Source organism: Struthio camelus, chromosome 21, assembly GCF_040807025.1.
Source record: "Struthio camelus isolate bStrCam1 chromosome 21, bStrCam1.hap1, whole genome shotgun sequence".
NCBI classification, from domain to species: Eukaryota; Metazoa; Chordata; class Aves; order Struthioniformes; family Struthionidae; genus Struthio; species Struthio camelus.
In genome coordinates, this window is record NC_090962.1 from 707,894 (window position 1) to 727,381 (window position 19,488).

General features: G+C 41.8%; 2 protein-coding genes across 6 annotated transcripts in view; one reads left to right on the forward strand and one right to left on the reverse strand.

The window, feature by feature from the left end:
• Positions 1–14,781, reverse strand: part of CAMTA1 (calmodulin binding transcription activator 1) — a 483,528-nt gene extending 468,747 nt beyond the window's left edge. For all 4 annotated transcript variants that reach the window (XM_068916223.1, XM_068916222.1, XM_068916220.1 and 1 more), the window contains exons 1-2: positions 14,708–14,781; positions 10,879–10,972 (exon numbers count right to left, since the gene is read on the reverse strand). In XM_068916223.1, the coding sequence (XP_068772324.1) occupies positions 10,879–10,945 (67 nt within the window). In that variant the 5' untranslated portion in view covers positions 10,946–10,972; positions 14,708–14,781. The remainder of the gene's footprint in view (positions 1–10,878; positions 10,973–14,707) is intronic.
• Positions 14,782–14,884: 103 nt separating this feature from the next.
• The window catches only part of DNAJC11 (DnaJ heat shock protein family (Hsp40) member C11), a 30,965-nt gene continuing 26,361 nt past the window's right edge, over positions 14,885–19,488 (forward strand). The window contains exons 1-3 of one of the 2 annotated variants that reach the window (XM_068916233.1): positions 14,910–15,065; positions 18,224–18,301; positions 19,222–19,351. In XM_068916233.1, coding sequence (XP_068772334.1) covers positions 19,264–19,351 — 88 coding nt within the window. In that variant the 5' untranslated portion in view covers positions 14,910–15,065; positions 18,224–18,301; positions 19,222–19,263. Of the gene's footprint in view, positions 15,066–18,223; positions 18,302–19,221; positions 19,352–19,488 lie in introns of both variants that reach the window. The other variant, XM_068916231.1, reaches the window with a different exon arrangement.

A 19,488-nucleotide genomic window follows, 5' to 3' on the forward strand; every position in this document is an offset into this window, starting at 1 on the left:
CTGGGCAGAAACATACAGTTACATCCAGCCGATAAGCTGCAAGAAATCTGATGTACCAGGAGTTTTTGCAGTCTGAACAATGAATAATTTTTAATAGAGTAATATACTGATCAAATCTGTTGCTGTAGTGATTTTTTTTAGAGGGAGGCAAAATATGAAAAAGTTCCCTTAAAATCTTCTTTATTGTCATTCCATGAGAGCTTGGGGGAAGGGGGGAGCTAACTGGGTTAATGGGATGATTTGGCATGCTTAGTTATATGCAGAAGTAAAACTGTAAAGAGTATATACAAATACCCTGTTATGGATATTCAGCAAATTACACATCCACAGTTGCTACGGCAAGCATAAAAAAGCAAAACAATTCCGACAGTTTTAATGGTTAAAATGACAATGCTGGAAACTCCATTTCTTTTGAACTGTTCGCACAAAGTTACTCCGCGGTTTAGAACTAAAGAATGCCAAATGTTCTTACAAAAATACGCTTAAAAGTGTGAACAGGGATGCTTAAAAAAAACCCACAATGATAGAAAAGAAATGTTTTTGCCCTTTCCTCTCTCCACCTAGAGAATCAAAAGCTGTTTCTTCTAGGGAAAAAGAAAAAAAAACCACAAATAGACTTAAGCAAGTCAAGATGTATGCATAAACCCATTGTTACTTAACAATATTTCACTGTATTTATGCAGCATAATTGCCAGTTCTCAAATTCCTCAAAAACAGGTAAATATCCCAAAACATGCATTTCTTCAGAAAGGTTCTCCAAAGAAATATACTCTGTTTAGAGCTCTGCCATCCAAATGACTTGCCTAAAATGACGCGTGGGAGTTGGAGAAGAATATAAATTACCAGGAACTAAAAATACTGGATTACCCTTACTGGATGAAACTGAATACTACATTAGCAGAAGGGCAAACTCAGCCATGTTCCATGTTTTGGGGTTTGGATACATTATTCTACCCATTCCTTCTGCAATTCTTCGTCCATTTATTTCCTTCAGAAGTAAAAGCACTTCAATTAATCTCTAGTAAAACTTTGTTGGCCATAGGGAATTTACATCAGATATTACTCCAGAGCCTAAAGTATTATAAGAGACCTTGGGGAAAAAAAAAAAAAAAGATGTTTTCACTGTGCAAACCTTCACAACTTTTTTGTAGGAATTTAAGCCAGTAGCCTCAAAACTAAACACTGTATTCACCAGTTTACTTAAAAAAAAAAAAAAAAAAAAAGGCACAAAATGTTGTTAGTCTACACTGGCACTGAATCCAGAAAGGGAAAAGGGTGGCCTAATTGGGGGGTTGCACATCTGGAGTCCCATTTATTCCAGCTTTGGTACAACTTCAAGTAGCTTCAGAATAGACTTAAATGGGTGCCAACTTGTAGCATTTTGCTGAGGCCAGAGATGCCGGCTGAGAAAGCCTGTAATGCCACGTACTGTGGCACACTGCCTCTGCCACATGCCAAGTTGTTTTCCCCTCTGCTGTCCGTAGCAGAGGGCTTTATTGCCCTGCTAGAATGGGACAAGTTCTGTCTTTACTTTTGTGTACTTGTTCTAGGCATTCTGGTGGCACTGAGAAAATAACAATTATTTCACTGCAATATACACCCATAAGCCAGTCAGAGGAGAAAAAACTGAAATATGAGGTAAATTAAAGCTTCCAACTAAGGGGATTTATTAGTAAGTCACCATAAAATTCAGATAATTTATTTTTTCAATTCTGCAGCAACTTTCTTCAGTTCTTCTAGATTAGCTATTAGAAATTATGTCTCAAAAATTAAAGAAAATGTCTATTGACCATTATATCAAATTCTAATTTTAGCCAGAAAGAAAAAAAGAATAATTAGGCTGTGATTTATTTTGGTAGTCAGACTCCATTAGCAATTTCCACCCCTCACATATACATAATTCTGGCAAAATCAGATAATATATACAATGCTCATAAATGCTGGTTTAGATTTAATATAGACAATTTCCTACAGTATATTCAGAATATTCCTCCTTGCTTTCTGTTATATTAAGACAAATAAGCTATGTAGTTTAAGGAGGCAATACAATTGTCATCCATAGAGGCTTCAGTTATAATTCCAGTCTTCAATAGGGTATCCACCCCAAAGTTGTTTTTTTTTTTATTACTATTTTTTACTTTTTTAAGTCGCCATCATCCTGTAACTAGCTACACGGCCTGGCTGCTACTCTCTGGGAAAGTTTTTTCCCCCATGTCCCAAACCCTCTCCCCGGTAATATGTACAACTGCATTTGTCACCTAAGAAGCAAGAAGAAAGTGTAAATCCTACAATTAATAAGCAAAGTTATCATGCACAAGGCTGGCCCATAACTGGCTCTGACCTGGGCAGTGAATGAACAGCTCCTGCCTCAGCCAGGAAATGTTGCTAGGCAAACACGGCTTATTGAATCCCAGCCCACAGCATGAACAGAAATCCATATAACCAATATAACCAATCTCACTAGAAGAAAAGGACATTTTCCATAATTCTTTTTCTATCAACATGTACAAGATACTCTGTAATCTTCAGGTTAGTCTGATATCAGATCTCTAGCGACAGTTAAAGCAAATACAGTAAGAACGTATGAGCAAACAAAATGTTTAAATCTAAAATCCCTGCAGGTACGCCCCTAAATTTCTGTTCCTACTTTTAAACAAGTATCTTTTCCAGGACACACAGCACTTCTGAAATTAGTCTGCTGTCTGTATTAACCAAATAAATATGGATTTAGGAGCCAAATTTTAGTCATGCAGGTATGAAAATGTCAGCCTAAGGCACTGAAAACAGATGAACGAGTAATGGAAGAAGAAAAAGAAAAAAGAGAACCAAAGGAGCAGAAAACTGACAATGGCACAGAAGGAGAGAGGCAGGAAGGTGGTGTTCAAAGCAACGTCAAATTCAAAGCCAAAGTCAAATTTAACCATGCCATTCTGCTCCCAAGGAGCTTCTGATGACGGCACCACCCAGTCTCTGCCCTCTGCCCATAAATCTGTCCTGGAGTTACCAAAACAGGCATATATGGATTAAGATTTGGTATTTATTGCCTGTGTATAGGTTATATGTAAACATAATTAACAAAAAAATAGAACACTGCTTTAAGTTAAAAAGCATTAATGTTGAAATCACTATCTCGAATTGTTAAAGGACTCAACCACGATTCTATCGGGCTATGGATTCACAATGACAAGGAACTCCTCTGATTTTTTTTCATCATTATTTTTGAATAGATAAACTCAATGAAAAGGCTACAAAAGAGCTACACTATCTATACTATATTCCAGAATCACCAACTAGAATCAAGACAGATTGTGATTTGCTTATGGTGATACTATGGCAGTGCAGCTACTCAAATCTCTTTGGTGCCTGTCCAGTGCCTTATTACATAAAATCTTTCTTCTCTGTCATTAAGGATACACAGCAGTTTCTATAAACTGATTTTTTTTTTTTTTACATTTTCTAATCAATTTTAGCTATAGAACAGAGTTTTCTTTCTAGATTTATCTCAATCTTGTCTTAATCATTGAAACAGTTCTTTCCCATACGACCCATGAGATTTGCATGGAATGAGAAATATATACAAGTAGCATACTAAAAATACTTGGAAATAGCAAGCCTTTACTTAGATGGTTTCATTTGCGATTTCTTGATTTTCCCCCTAAACTTCTTCCCCAAGAAGGACTGGAACAGTAATACTTTTTTTTTTTTTCTGACGAGGAGTAAATCAGTCCTACACCCTTGGTAGCAGAGTGAAAATGAAGATACAATATAAGGAGTGAAGAATGCAGGAGGACCCTATTACTCATCAACAATAAAATTTGCTGCTGATCTTCAGCTGCTAAGACAGGCATGTCAATTATTTATAGAACAGAGCATTAAACATGAAGTATTTTAGCCTGGGACAGCATGAAGGTAAAACCAAGAACGTGAACCTGTCAGAATCACAAAACTGTTTTGCAGTACTGTTTGTACTATAGAACTGTTTTGTAGACAAGGATAGAACACCCCTCCACAAATTACCTTTGTTATTGAACTATAAATTGAAAAAAAAATCCTTCTCATCCTTGTCACTTTCAGTGTCAAGTGATACACATTATCTTTTTTGACAGTGTTAGTTTATATTTAATGTTTATCTGTTAGGGGAAACAATGCAATATCTTCCAAATATGTAAGTTAGCATAACCTCATCTGAATATTTACACAAAGTCCACGACCTTCTCTTTATCCTTGCTTACGTCTATGAAGAGCCTGTCATGCACATTTTAAAGTTTGCTCCAAATAACCAGAACTTTTCCATTCTCATGATGCTGAAAAGATGTCTCTATGCAATACTGAGCAACACTACAGCACCACCCAAGGATTAGTTGCATACTACCAATTCACCTATAGTAACCACAATAGGCAGCTTAAAATAACTCCTACTGACTCCTTAGAGTGGGAGAGAAACTCAAAATTAGCATATGCTTCTAAAGAAATGAATTATGCATAGAATTAGTCCTTTTTAACTGGTAATGGAACTATTAATATTAGAATTAGCTTTTATATTTGGAATGACATCTTTCAACTCCCATCTCTGATTAAATAGCGGAACCTGTGACCCAGTGTTGCACAATTTAAATTTTTATTACACCTCTTCCTGCTTAGAAAACATAAGGAGCTTTACCATAATATTAAAAGTTAATCCTTCTGTAGAATTAGCGATTGATCAAAATCAACTAAAATACAAAAAGCAAACAGGTCTTAGCCAGAGAAATTAGTATGGGATTAATGGAAATGGATGGTCAGTTGTATCAGGAGCCTAAAGGGCACATTTCAGAAATGGACTTGCAAGGTCTGACTATGAATTTAAGCACTGATTAGGAGTATAATCTAAGGCCCACACTTACTTCTGTACATTCAGCGTTAAGCCCTTAAGGTGAAAATCTGGGGGATAAAATTATGTCCTTAACCTCAAGCATCCATCAAAAAACAAGTATGTTTTGCATGAATGACAGAAAGATACAAATGCCAATAATGGCATCGGCTCACTACAATGCTTGATGGCGCGTTTCTACTTCTGGCACAGTCACACCAGCACAGATATTTCCAGTTACTCAGACTAACCACAAAGTTTCAGATATGCAATCAGAAAAAATGTAAAGGCTTTTTAACTAGTTGTTTATCATTGACTGTAACACTCTTGGAAATTCAGAAATAAGGTATTTCCTACTTCATTTGGGCCACTTGTTTGCTCAGAGAACACTGCTTCCTTTCTTGTGCTATTTATGGCACAAAAAGCAGAAGGCTCTTCTTCCGAATGGCTTGCTTATGTATCATCATCACTGGGAGGCTCCTTCCCTAACTCCTCACACATGTGGAATCCCACAGGGCTCAATTCTGCTCCCTTCCTTAAATAAGACATATTTTATTTCATTAAGGGAGATGCTGAAACACTAAGGTGTCTCATGCCAGCAATACATTAGCACGTGGTTTACATCTTTCTCACATGCAATAACATTGTTCAGCTGACTGGATACCCAGAAAAAAAAAAAATAAGCAGGATGAGAAGTACTGGTTTCAAATTTAAGCTGGTCAGATAGAAGTTACAGTGATTAGAAAGGGGACTACTCTGAGGCATGCACTCCGCCCACCAAGGTCTCTTCTACAAACAAGTAACTTGTGCCTTAGGCCCAGTTTGCACTCTAATGTTTTTAGATGCCTAACTAAGGGGCAATGGTCAAAATTGCTCTTCCCATCTCTCTGAGCAGCCTCTCTGGTGCATGACTTTTGCAACAGTAAGCCACAGTGGGGCTCCTGATCTGCTGAAACCATTGCGTACGCATGAGATTTGCCACTTTTAAAATACAGTGCAAGACATCTGTTGGAGTAAGCCTGATCCTCTAATGATGGTAACTACAAAACAGTACTACTGCTTCGTATTTCAGAGAAAGAGAACAGTGAGAAGTAGGGCATCTGTTTCCATACATGGAGAAAATTGTAACATGAGAAAACTAGATGCAGTGTGCTCCTGCTGGAAAGAAGTTACACCTGTGAAATTTTATGTACAGTGGTAAGATAATAAGATGATGGGCTCACTGCAGATACAGAAACAGCCCTGAGCAGGCTGTGGGGCTTGCTTGCACAACAATGAGAAGTTTAAACAGCACCACCAAAACATTTTTAGTAGACAGAATGCAGGGGTTATTTGGAAACAACCCATGCAAGCCACAAACAGTGGAAGGTCTGGTGAAAACATCTGCAGGTACAAGATTATTAAAAGACTTCACCATCACAGGCTTCAAGTTGTACTTGGGAAAGATGTGTGCAACAGGGATATCTCCTTTGTGGTACATCTAGAAACAGCAGGTGGCCACAGCTTGTTCTGTGCTTGAATACTGTCACAGTGTTTTGAGCAATGTGAGTAACAAGTGCTGTGCATCTTTTTCTTTTCAAGAACACAATTTTATCCCAACTCTTTTTCTTGGAGTGATGCAGAGAGCATATTTGACTTTTTACAGGTACAATCCCTAAAATGCATAAAAGAAAGGTTACGCTGCTGTAGAGACCAAAAAGAGTTTAATGAATTCCTAAGCGTTCACTTATTTGAAAAAAATACAGCCCCCAAGAACCCTGTGCTTACTGAATTAGATTCTTAAAGCCATTATACCTCAACCAATAGCTTTTTTTTCCCCTCGAGGAATTTCTCTCTCCAGAGACCATATAAGTATTTCCATTAAAAGTAAGTTCTATACAAGCAACAGTGATTAAGAAATGTCACAAACACTGTTCATCCTTCACCAGGAATAATTGGTGCAATGGCATTTGCAGAAAAACATCCCATTTCATTATTTGGATTTCTTAACATTGTCCTGCTTCTGTACTCACTCTACAAAAGCTCATATTTACTAAACTATTAAAAATAAGTAATTAGCCACACAAATCCTGTAAAGCAAATGGTGCACAGGGGGTAGGTAGCCACCATCTACTACAAGAAAAGCTGCATCATCCATCTTTAAAAATACTTCAGTTATTTTCTGCCAGTCCATTACCAGTTTTATTCTAAAAGAAAAGCATATCTACTTAGGAAGAGTATGATTGGGAGCAAACAAATTATGTGACAGATATTAGTATCCACAGAATCAAAACTTCAAATTAGAATGTTCTCAGTGACAATACTGATATTTTATCTGCACAAAAGGTGCTTAAATGGTTCATAGCAAGTTTGTCAAAAGCAGGTATCTAGAGACAAACTTCCAAAATTGCAGTGAATGGTTATCAAATGTTATCTGAGGGATTTATCTGTACTAGTGAAGAATATCTGTAATTTCTAAGGAAAAACAAACTTGGAGCCTTGCTTTCTAGTAACAACAACAGTATTAATAGTTACTAACGTGGGATAAGTCTTACTGAAATGCACTGATGTGTCCTTGAAATATTCTATGCCAAATCAAGTATTTCAAAGGCAGAAGAATTCTAACTGTTTCTCGTGCATCTTGGCAACATCCTACTGCCTTGTATTTGAGACTGAGGATCAGATCTCAAGATACAACGTCTAAGAAATTTTGTCTGACAAATCACTCACAGAAGATGAGAGGAATGATACTGAAATCTAAGATCAAAGTATACAAATGAGTAATTCACATTCCTTTATTGTATGCTTGCAAGACCTAGGCCAAACGTGAACATAACATTAGGCACTTTGTAAAGCTCCACCTGCTCTTCAGCAAGAGAATTTGCATCAAGTGTTAAGGTGAGGCTACACAACCCTCAACTACAGGATGCAGTTATCTGTTAGATAACCATCTCCTTTACCAGTCTGAGAGCCTTGTCCACCAGGTCACGTCACTTGAATGACTAACAGCACACTGATGTCCACTGCTGTGCTCTCTCACCAACTCCAGGAAGGTAGCGTTGGCAGGACACTGGGCAAAATAAATACATATTTCCCAATGCTCCTCTGCAACTGAAAACCTGAAGACCTGCAAGACTTTGAGCAAAAAGATAGAGGCTAGCCTAGTAGGCAACTGTCTATCCTCAGGGTCATAAAAAAATACCACGCACTGGGAAAAAGAAGAAACAGCGAGGAGCTGGCAACATCAGAAGCGCAACACAGCCAGCAGAAGTGATTATGCTGATGCCAGATCTGGTCCTATCTGAGCTTTCCAGCCACTGCTGACTTGACAGCACGTGTCCTGATGCTGGAGCTGGCAGAGGTGATGCTGAGCATGGCTAGTGGCTCCTAGCCAACTTAAAGCAATAGCACCAAGCATCTTCCTTGAGCTAATATTTAGTGGCAGAAATAGTAAAATCTCTGTATATAATATGCACTGTCAAAATTGCAAAATGCCAAAAAAGCCTCCTCAACTCTCCGTTTCCCTCAATGCCTCAGACTGCTCTGATGCTGGACTAGTAGGATGCTGCAGTCAACAACTGAGCTGCGCTGGCTGAGCTCCAGGGCCCAGAAAAGTGAACGGGAGGAAAAGGGAACAGCTAGAAGTCATGACTCTGGGAAACTGGCACAGTAGTAAAGACGCAGCTCGTTGCCAACACTGACTGCATTCCAATTTTAGTAGACTTAACATTTTACAGATTAACGGTGAAGAATTTCAAAACTCACAGTTAGCGTAAGAGATGGATATTGGAGTTTATACAAATAACTGAAACATACACCAACAGCCTGAACATAGGTATATGCAGAAAAAGAACAAGCAAAAGCAACAGATCTCCCAAAACACAAATGGGCAATGACTTTCTAGTTCATATTAAGTATGGCTGAAATCTCAACTCTGGCACTATTAAAAGTTGGATCACCATATACTTTAACTAAATGATAACTTATGCAAGTTACAGCCATTTCAAAAAAGCTATTTAATCTGCATTTCTTAAGATATTATATTTCAAACATTGGGTGCCTTTGCCAAGTAACATAGGACAAACTATGCTTTTACATCAAAAGAGTTGAAGCTGATATTATTCTTCCCATTACATCAGATGGCCTAAACATCACGAGGATTTCAGGACATCCTGTGCGGAGCAGCTCCTTCTCATGACAAAAATGTCAAAGTAATTTATTAAACAGATGCAAAAATAAGCCACAGAACTGAACCCAAATAACGTTCTCACCGACATCGTAGGGGAAGTCATTCACTACTTCTCGGAGAACTACTCTACTGGAGATGAGTTGGAGAATCACCTCAGAGAGCGAAGAGCTGGTGGGGAATACAAGTTCCCAGCTTCCAGCCACCATCACAGCCCAAAATTCAAAGGGCTATTAGTGGAAAATGATATCTGTAAATAATTCCTAATGTTTATCATTTTCAAAGTACATAAGGTTGGCTTTCTGGCAAGCTCTACAGCTTCCTTCCGATGAAAGCAATGCCCTAATGCAGAGCTCTGTCCCCACAGCAGCCTCTCAAGGCACTTGGCTGAAATGATCCAAAGACACTGAGCACACTGGATTAAGCTATAGTGCTGCAGTAAACGCACTTTAGTAAGAAACAACTGGACCGACAGTCTCAGGTGCCAAAGGTCAACAGAAGGCCAACATCTCCCTTCCCATACATCAGGTGTGAATATGGAATTACTGGTTTTTTCCAGATTTCCTAGCAACATGAAGCCTGAAGAAGCAATTTCTGACACTGTTAAAACCGCACCAGTGTCATTCAAAGAAGACTGTAGCGTTAGGACGTTCAAAAGCTTCAGCACCTCTCTGCACAACGCTCTGACAGACCACGTCTTGAATGGAAACAGTTTAAGCACAGAAAAATTACATCCTGCACTAATACCTAAACTTCAGCAAATTCCCCTCTGATTTTTATTTTAATGAATACCAGCAGAATAGATTTGTTATTTATATACCAATCATTCACACCTCATTCTGCTTCTCTTGCTGCCAACATCATCACCTTGCCACAAAAATGCCCTTCTGTCCCATACACCTGCTGCCAGAAAGAGCTGAGAGGCAGGGGGCAAAAAGCAGATAATGACTACGCACCTGGAACACTTTCAAGGACAACGTTTGCTTTTGACTTTTGGGGGATTAAAACCATTCTTCCATAAACAAGCATGAAACTATCCCAAGGAGAGCTACATTAGTAATGAAAATTTTCTTGCTTCTTGTCAGTTGCTTCAGCCACTTCTGCTGCCATTGGATGCATATTATGAAGGCCTTTCTACTGCATGGTTCTGTGCAGGTGTGATTAAATCTGCCTCGTATTTCCCAAAGTCCCCAAGTAGACTATTATGCCTCAGTTATAAAGATAATTTCTCAGAATGAAAGAGCCAATAAGAAATTATTCCTTTGGGCATCTCAAAAGTGCTAACATAAAATGCAGTAAAAAACATGAGCATTAGAGTAGCAGAAAGTAATTTAGCACTCACAGAGGCAACTTCTTTGCAACGTCCTTCTAGCATTTTAACAATATGTATCTGCTCAGATCTAAGTCAGGAGATGGGATAGGAAAGCACTGCACTGAACTATCGCCTCGGGAGAATGGCACTGGATGGAAACGAAATGGCCAAGTTTATCTCTTATTTCTCTTTTTGCTCTCATCACAAAATACAGCAGTAGACAACCTAGTATGATTTTTAGACTATTGTGTCAGCTGCAGGTCAGGATGAGGTAGCTGCAGGACCTCTGAGTGTGTGCATAAAAGGACACATGTAAAAGTACAAGTTTCACAGGGGTTTGTTGGTACAGAACGATGCATTCTGGGGGAAGATCTAACCATAGAAAGAGTAGGTCAGAAGTGAGAGGTGCCACCGGGACTTCATGTGAAATCGAGGAGGAGGAAATTCAAGAAACTGAGTTGCAGTTTGAGGGATGTCATTTGCCGCAGGAGGGAAGGTAACACATGAAGTCCCACAGGCTCCAAAATGTACTCAGTTAGCTGTTCCTTTTACCTTTTTGCTCTACCCAGCATTTCTTCAAGAGCACAGTCATCTCTGGCTTTGGCATCCTACTCGTCATCTACGAATTCATGTTGCTGTTTCCTCCCTGAAAGGAAAAAATCCCATAGTCAATCATTTGCTACACAGAGGAAAGGACAAATTTAATAGACTATTTTTTACACTGTTTAAGCTTGGAAACCGCTGCTCCTTGGGCAGATACTACTGCAAGTTGTGTTCTCTGCTACAATGTCAGTCATCTGAAATACCCCGATCAGTCTGTCTGGACTCTAGAAACTTGCACAAAATTTACCTGTAAGCAGCTGAAAAGCTGTCAATATCCACAAACTGCCTAGAAAGGCAGAGTAATCCAGGGCCATGACTCACTCTGAGTAGAGATTTCCCAGCAACAAGACACTTGTGCCAAGCAAATGTCTTTATTTAAAACATTCTAAAAGTGTTAATCTGTATGAGACAGAAGCAATTCAACGCTGAGAAAACACACCTAAGGTTAGGGAAGCCTCCATTTCATATGAAATGAGCCAAATTAAACTAAAGTCAAACGTACAAAGCAGAGACAAAAAAAAAATCAGTTTTCTCAAAGAGATAACATGAGGGGCTCTCACAGGGATTTGCAAATTCTGGAAGAGAAAAAAGATCATATTTCATGGGAAGAGATGCAATAACCATTCTTTTCACATAAAACTAGTGATGGAGGATTGCCACTACTCCATAGACACACAGGGCACATTTCAGGGTAACAGTAACAGAAAATCAATAGTATCTTTCATGAGGGAAAAGACATTATCTCCATGGACTCCTAATACTAGCAAATGGGACCAAAATTCACCTTTACTACAATTTAGCAGCCAGCATTAATTTGACTGATAAGACAGGGGTAGCATGCTAGGCTAGATCTTTGGCTCTTACTCTTTTTCATTGCATTAGAACAACAACAACAAACAAAAAAACTCCACAACTCTCAAAGCTTCACCCTTCATTAAAGCCAAAGAGCCCCTAGATAACACTATATTACAAGTGCAACACTGTTTAACCCCCGTCTCCTGAAAGCCCCATCCACACACGTTTCTTCTCTGGTTGATGGCTGTAATCATTAGGAGACAGGAGCTTTATCAGGTGGCAATTTGACAGCTTTGACAAGCTGGGCTGAATTTATGGCATCCTCAAGTTTTTCTCTCCATTGATCTGAGATAGAACTAAAGTTAATATTAGCAAAAACACTTTGCGCAGGGCAATTTTCCAGTAACTGCGTGATTCTAGTCACTAAGAAAATACTCTAAATAAGGCCTGTTGGTAAGATCCACATCACATTCACCTGCCACCCTCACCAGACTAAAGCAAATGGTTCCTCATCCAGTTTACGAGTTTATGTGAAATAGTCACTAGATGGAAGGTAACAATTGGCATCTCCGGCTCTAGAAGAGCAGAGATGAATGTGTTCTAATGGAACATCTCTGCTCCTTGTAGAGCAGTCACTGACATCCCAAAGTGACACAAGCATAGACCTTTCCCTTAGCTTTAAAAAAAAAAAAAAAAATTAGCCCCCAAATCAATTCTCCAGACAAGCACATACAAAATTAGCTACCCTCTTTTTCACCATGCAGAAGCACTTTTCATTGGCCCCTATGCTCTGAAACGTGGGAATTTCAGACACACCCTTTTGACATTTCCACCTAGACTAGGTGGAAATGGAAGTTCCTGAAAAGGAACTTTTCAGGACTTTCCTGAAAAGCATTTCAAGCACTTCACTCTCCCCACTACTTACACAGAACATACACCTAAATACAGTTTATGAACTCTATACCTTAAGCTAAGGATACTTGCAGTATCATCATGCTTAACTCCCTTTCTGAGTGTGGGCTCAATCTCTTTCGGACAGAGTGCATAGTTCCTTCTGTGCCTATAGAGTATCTAGGTTTCTTCTAAGCTTTAATATCCAAGTAATGAAGAAAGTTGTTTATATTCCAGTGGCTCATGCGGTCTATTGAAAGAAGGAACCAAAACCAATTTCATGTTTGAGGAAGCAAGGTCCTGGCAGATTGTGTCCTTTGGAAAACAAGCAGAGCTGCACCAAGAAACTAGTGAGGCTAGTCATGTCTTACAAAAGAAGCACGTTCTAGACTATGCCTCCTCCACAGACATGAAACGCGTCTGACAGAACAAGGGCCTTTTAAACCCGGAATCTGATTCCAGGGGCCTCTTCCACTTATTACAAAGACTGCGTCCCAAACAGCACACCAATGCTTTCTCATCAGGAGTCTGCAAAGTAGTGATGTGGGCAAGAGAAACAACGCACCCTAAACCGAGGCTTGGCAGGTCAGTCAAGCACAAACAAGCACTCTGCTTTAAAACTGCTTTTGGCTATAAATATTATTTTTCTCTGTTATAATTTAGGATTTCAAAGCGTTTTCTCTACATACTTAGAAAGCACTTCAGTTCATATTTATCTCACTAGAGCCATACTTCTCTCTTTCTTCGTTTTCCGGCCAAGATCTGACACCTGTGGACTGTTTGCCTCAAACTCCCCTGAATCATCTGTGATGCATACAAAACAATGGCCAGAATTGCCCATGAGCAGTAGTGTCCTTTAGGAAACCGTTATGAGAATCTGCCACGGGAAGGATTCCCATTAACTTTGTCACTAGCATCCCTATGGGCCACTCAACTCCCAAGTCACTCTAGAAAGAGAGCACAGCTCTTGATTGTGGCAGCACCAAACTCCATGGGAAATAGGGTTGCCATGGCAATTTATATTCTCAGAACTTGAGTCTTGTTTGCATTTTTGCACAGACCCAGTGACTCTCAAATCACGTGAGAAAAATGAGTCTAACAGGTGGGTTCATTCAGGAAAAGCACACTGCCAGACAATTCCCGTGTAAAATGATTCTCTTTTTACATGGTTGCTCAGAACATGAGCCTTTGTGGACCTCTCGTTCCAAGCACTGCACCTCATTTACTATGAAATCCAAGGTGCTTCTGTAACACAAGCAGTATTTCCTTGCTAATTACCTTTCCACCAGGAGACCTTATTTACTAACTGAGCAAACCTTCCTGTTGTTCTTAAACAAAGGTTAGGTGAAGACAGAATCCAAAACAAACCAGTTGAGCTTTGGAAGAGGAAAACGTGCTTTCAGCTTCACAGGAGACTGTATAGGTACTAAGCTGTCGTTTAAAAGCTGCTTCCGCAAGGACAGAGGTAGCCTAAAATCACTCCAGCGTCACCTATACAAATATCGGATACTGTCACGGGGGAACACCCACCAGAGGGGGAAAGGGGGGTATTTTTCCGTCCTGGCTGCTCTCGTGGCCTACAAGCACTAAGCCAGCCGGCCACGGCGTTTGACAACGGAGCGCGGGCCAGGAAGCCGCTGCGCCAAGAGCCCCGCGGGCCGCCCAGAGCCGTGGGGCGAGACGCCCCGGGTGCCCCGCGGCGGTTAACGCGCACCGGGGCGGCCCGCGGCCGCGGGGCCGCGCTCTGCTCCCGGCCGCCGGCAGGAAAGCGCTCCCGGCGAGCGCGGGGCTCGCCGCTGCCAGCCGCTCGGCTCCCGCCGGCTCCGCCCGGGCCAACGGAAGAGCCGGGGGCGCCGCGGGAAACAACCGCCCTCCCCCCGCGGAGAGGGGAGGGGGACAATCCGCTCCGCCGCAACCGCCGCCGCGCGCCCCCTGCCGCCGGCCGAGCCACCGGGCGGGCCGCCCCTGAGGCGCCGGCCCCCGCGCCTCCTCGGGGCCGACCCGCCTCTCGCGCGCGCGCCCGGGGCCGGCCGCCGCCGCCGCCTCCCTGCCCCGCAGCCGCGGGCCGGGCCGGGCGGAGCGGAGCACTCACCGCGGCGCCGCGCGCCCGCCGCCGCCGCCCGCCTCTCCTCACGGCTCACCGGGGCGGGGCTCGCGCTGCCCACCCCCCCTCCCCCCACGCCGCCCCGGCGCGGCCGCGCATGCGCCAGCCCGCGCGCCGCCGGCGCACGCGCAGAGGTTGGGCGCCGGGCCGGCTCCGCCCCGCCGCGCCCCGCCGCGCCGCTGGGGGCGCTGCAGGAGCGGCGGCGCGGCTCGCGCTCCCCGGGGCCCCTCTGCCTGCCCCGCCGCCTGCCCGCGCCGGGTGAGAGGTCGGGAAGATGGCGGCGGCCTTGGCCGAGGAGGCGCCGGACAACGACGATTATTACTCGCTGCTCAACGTGCGGCGGGAGGTGAGGCCGCGCTGGGGGCGGCGGCGGGACCCCGCCCGTGAGCGGCTGCTGCTCGGGGCCCGCCGGGCCGGGGGCGGCCGGGGCCTCGGCGGGGCGGGCGGCCGGGCCTCTCCTCAGCGGCCGGGCCGGGCCGGGCCGCCCGCAGCCTGCGGCCCGGGGGGCGTTTTGTGCCCCCTGGCGTTTCGCGCCCTGTGATCTGCGGGGGGCGCCCCGGGGCGGGGGGGACGGCGGCGGTTTTACCGGTGTGGGTAGCCGGCCGGCGGTTTTGCCGTTGGAGGGTTTTGCCCTTTTTTAACAGCTTAGCGCGTGGTGTGCTGCCTGGAATTAGAAACTTACAGTTTTGAGAGCCGTGCTTTCCTCGGCGTGTATGGCAACAAGTTTAGCACGTATCTATTGTAAATACTGGCCCCGTTTAAAATTTGTTAAGCTAGGTAAGTTGTGTTGTCGTATCTGAACAGAGTATGATACGGAAGGTCTTTGGGAGGTGGCAAGGAGCTAGCCCTGAGCGCTTGCGAGGTGTGCCTGCCTTCGTTTCGATAACACTTAAGCTTCATGGGTTTTCGAGCATGTACCTGCTCTTTTACAGAGCTTAAATAAACTGTTACTGGAGCTGTGCAGAAGCCCCTGGGGCTTGGACAGACAAAGATGTTTGCATGTTCCCTGCTCAGATGTTACCGACTTCAGGTGCAGTCAGAGCAGGAGGCAAGGGCAGAAAAGCAGTAGTTAAACGGCCAAGGGATGTTTAGGGAGCTGTAAGGCTGTGCACGCTGATCTGCAGGAATCCCAGGGGACTTTGTAAACAGTGATAGAAACACGAATTATATGCGATCAAGAAAAGGATTTTACTGCATCCTTCATGTTGCGAGAATACTGTGACAGGTTTGAGAGTTTGATCTTGGACTTACCTATATGGACATATAAAAAGGTACCTACACATCTCTTGGCTTGTTACCTGTGTTTTTATTTTGATCAATGCTATGTGGATCAGGCTTTCCAAACGTTACTCAGGAACTCTTTGCTTTTCCAAAACACTTCCCTCATCAAAGAAGAAGAGACTCGATAGTCCTCAATCTTATTTTTAAATATAGGTCAGTATTTGTTCATGTAGTTCTATTATAATTGTCTGGAACACATGGGAAGTGATTTTTTTTTTTTTTTTAGCAATAGTAATTAGGGAAATTGCCGAAGATCCAAACGTATATGCTGTGCAGTATCCAGTAGCTATATATATAAATAGACTTCACTCTTTAAGGATAGCAGCCGAAAGGTTAACGTTTTGGGTTGAAGAAAGCTTTTGTTGAAGTACTCCTACTGCATGTGAGAAGAGTTCAAGACCTGGAAGCAATTTAGTCTGATAGCTTTGAACAAATTATCTTTGCAGTTAATGTTGGTGCTTGCGGTCATGGTGGCAGTCTTCCGTGTCTCATTTATATAAATCTTCTGAATTTCTGAAGAAAAAATGTCGGACTGTAACTCTGTATTCAGAGCTCTCTAATGCTGTGCGATTGAGAACAAGCAGTATAAAGGACTGGGTTTTTTTCTCCTTTGAAAAGTTTCCGAGGGAGTCTGAAGCACATGTCAGTAGGTCATGCTTTTAAATTGCTTAATGTTTTTTGAAATTCACACCCCAAATATCAGCCATGTGCAGATTCAAAGAACGAGATGAGGAGCTTGCAAGTGTTTTGAGCACTTGTGAAGTTAACAACGGAGGCTTAATAGTTATCTTAGCTACGGGGTCAGGTCTTCCCTCAACACTAGAAAATTCAAGTCTAGTGCAACAGGAAACTGGAAACCAAGTTAGGTGGATGTTTGAGGGAGTAATTCCAGCTGAGAGTGGTTGCTGTTTGTTTTTTTATCTTATTAAATTACCCCTTGCTAATTAACTGCTAATTAATACTGCTATTCTTCATAGCAGTGGTATGCAGTGAACGGATATTTCTGTGTGCTGAGCCAGTTTACTGTGTTGTGGCAACTAACCTTAAAATAATAAATAATCACTGAATTTTACAGCCCTGATGAGGAGGCTAAACCTATCAAGCAGCAATTTCCTTGTGTGTATGTGTGTGTATGTATGTATGTATGTTTAATCTTGCATAGATTTCAGTCCGATAAAAACGTAGCAGCGTGACTGAGACACTGAATGAAGCTGTTTAAAGCCTACATAAGGGAGATGGTGCACCTTTTAATTTTGCCTAGAGTTTTAGTAATAAGAATGTAATTTACCTATCATTTTTACTGAGTTATGCCTTTCATTGCAATGTGAAGTGATGTCAGTGTTTCGGTAGTGGTTTGTGAGAGGTTATTGCTCATGAAAGAGTGGATCAATGACCAAAGCTATTCACGATGACGAAAGGCCCAGTCTAACGTCTTATTGAACGGGATATCTATGAAAAATGAAAGTACTTGTTTCTATTACTTAATCAATAGTACATTAAACCATTTATCATTAATTTGATTAAATAACATGCTTTTAGAGCTATATATTCCCATACCTTCTCAATCTAGTTTAAATTCAGTGTCCGAGAAAGCACAGGATAGTGAAAAGGAAAAGAAGCTGATCTGTAGCTACCTTTACTTTCAGGGGACCAGCAAGATTAGCAGGTTGCCTTTTGCTATATCATTTAGAAACATTAGTATGAAACAGTAAAAATGCACAGAAAAATCACTTACTCTAAGCTGCCCTCAAAAATGAATGGGCTCTTAGGTTATATGTGCAAATGAATGCATTTCTCCAAATTAAAGTCCACACTCTCTTTATCACCAGTTGAAAAAGGGCATTACCCAAATAAACTTTTATTGCCTTTGTTTCTGGGGGAAACTACTGTGAAAACTTCAGTCATTGAAGATCATTAAGAGTAAGCAGGATTTGTGAATTTAAAATCTTCATGCCGCTTTATCACTCGCTTATCTTGTATTTCTGTCCTTTATAACCCCTGGCTATAACAAAAGGGTAATCACAGTTGCTTGAAGGCCAGCAAGTACCTATGATGTTGTTACAGTTATTTTACTGTGAATCTTTTCCTTGGTCCAGAAAAGTGGCAGCCTGCTTCCTGTTGTTCGACTGTAAGTGCCCCGGGAATTGATCGCTGCCGGTTTGTAACTGGCCTATTTGTGCCTGTCTGAAGTTGAGAGCTGTATGTGCTGGCTTTATCTTTCAGAGAAGTTCCAGTTGATTTAGCAACTACCCTTGCAAATGTGTGTGAACCAGCCTTCAAGGAATAGACAGCTGCTGAACAGTAAGGACTGTTGCGGGAAAAAGACAATAAAGGAGGAGCTGCCCTGAATGTCTAGAGCCACAAAAATAATGTTGCTCTAAGGTTGTCTCCAGGGAGATGATAGAGGAAGGAGTGTTTTATTGTTCCATTGATTCTCTAAGAGGCACCCAAAATCTGTTTGCACCAAATGTCTTTGGAATGTGGCCAGGTGCCATCTAAAATTCTGGAATGATTGTAGTAAAGAACATTTTTTGTCTTGATGTATTTCATGACAGGTTGTTTTTCTGTTTACCCTTCTACTGCAGGTGACTATATTTGTGAGGGGAGGTGGTGCGCTGTCCGTTCTTATAGCACAACGGAGTGTCCTTGCCCTATAGGAACAGGAAGTGCTGTAGAGCATAGCAGTAAAGGGATGAGTAGAAAAATATAGATTTAAATTTCTTACCTTTACAGTTGTGGAAAGTCAGTGCTTTTTGGTAGGTGTAATAATATATGAGAGGTTTAGGATTAAAACATGAGTAGAATTTAACGTAAATCTCTGGATTTTTAAGTGTTTTTTCATGGGGTGACTTTAGTTTTTCCTTGGTCTTTTGCACTGAATTGAGGAAATACTAGTTGTATAATGAAAAGAATATATGAACATAAATTCCATGTATTTTTTACTAAACTTGTTTTCGTCTAGGTATATATTGATGAGCTGTTGCTGTCGTTTGTCACCCTATACATAGCGGGGAAAATATTAATGTGTATAATTGAACATATTATTAACTTATGTAAAACGTATGTTCTACAACAAAACAGAAGTGTATTCTTCATTTTGTGTCAGTAAAAGTGATGGAATGTAATAGCTGTTGGACTTCTCCTTTAGGGCTGATCTTGAGAATGGTGTTTTTTTAATCAGCTTTGATTGTGTTTTAATTTATTTTTGTTGCTTTTCATAGGCCTCTCAGGAAGAGTTAAAAGCTGCCTACCGTCGATTGTGTATGCTATACCATCCAGACAAGCACAGAGACCCAGAGCTCAAAACGCAAGCTGAGCGGCTGTTTAACCTTGTTCACCAAGCATATGAAGGTCAGTGGAGGACTTAAACTTGCAGAAACTGTTTTCATGGGTTTTCTGAGGATAGAGAAGTTTCTTTGTGCTCTTTAGAGAAGATGGTGTTTTTTGCTTGAGTTTTCAAAGGTCCATAGTTAGTTCTGGCGGAATCA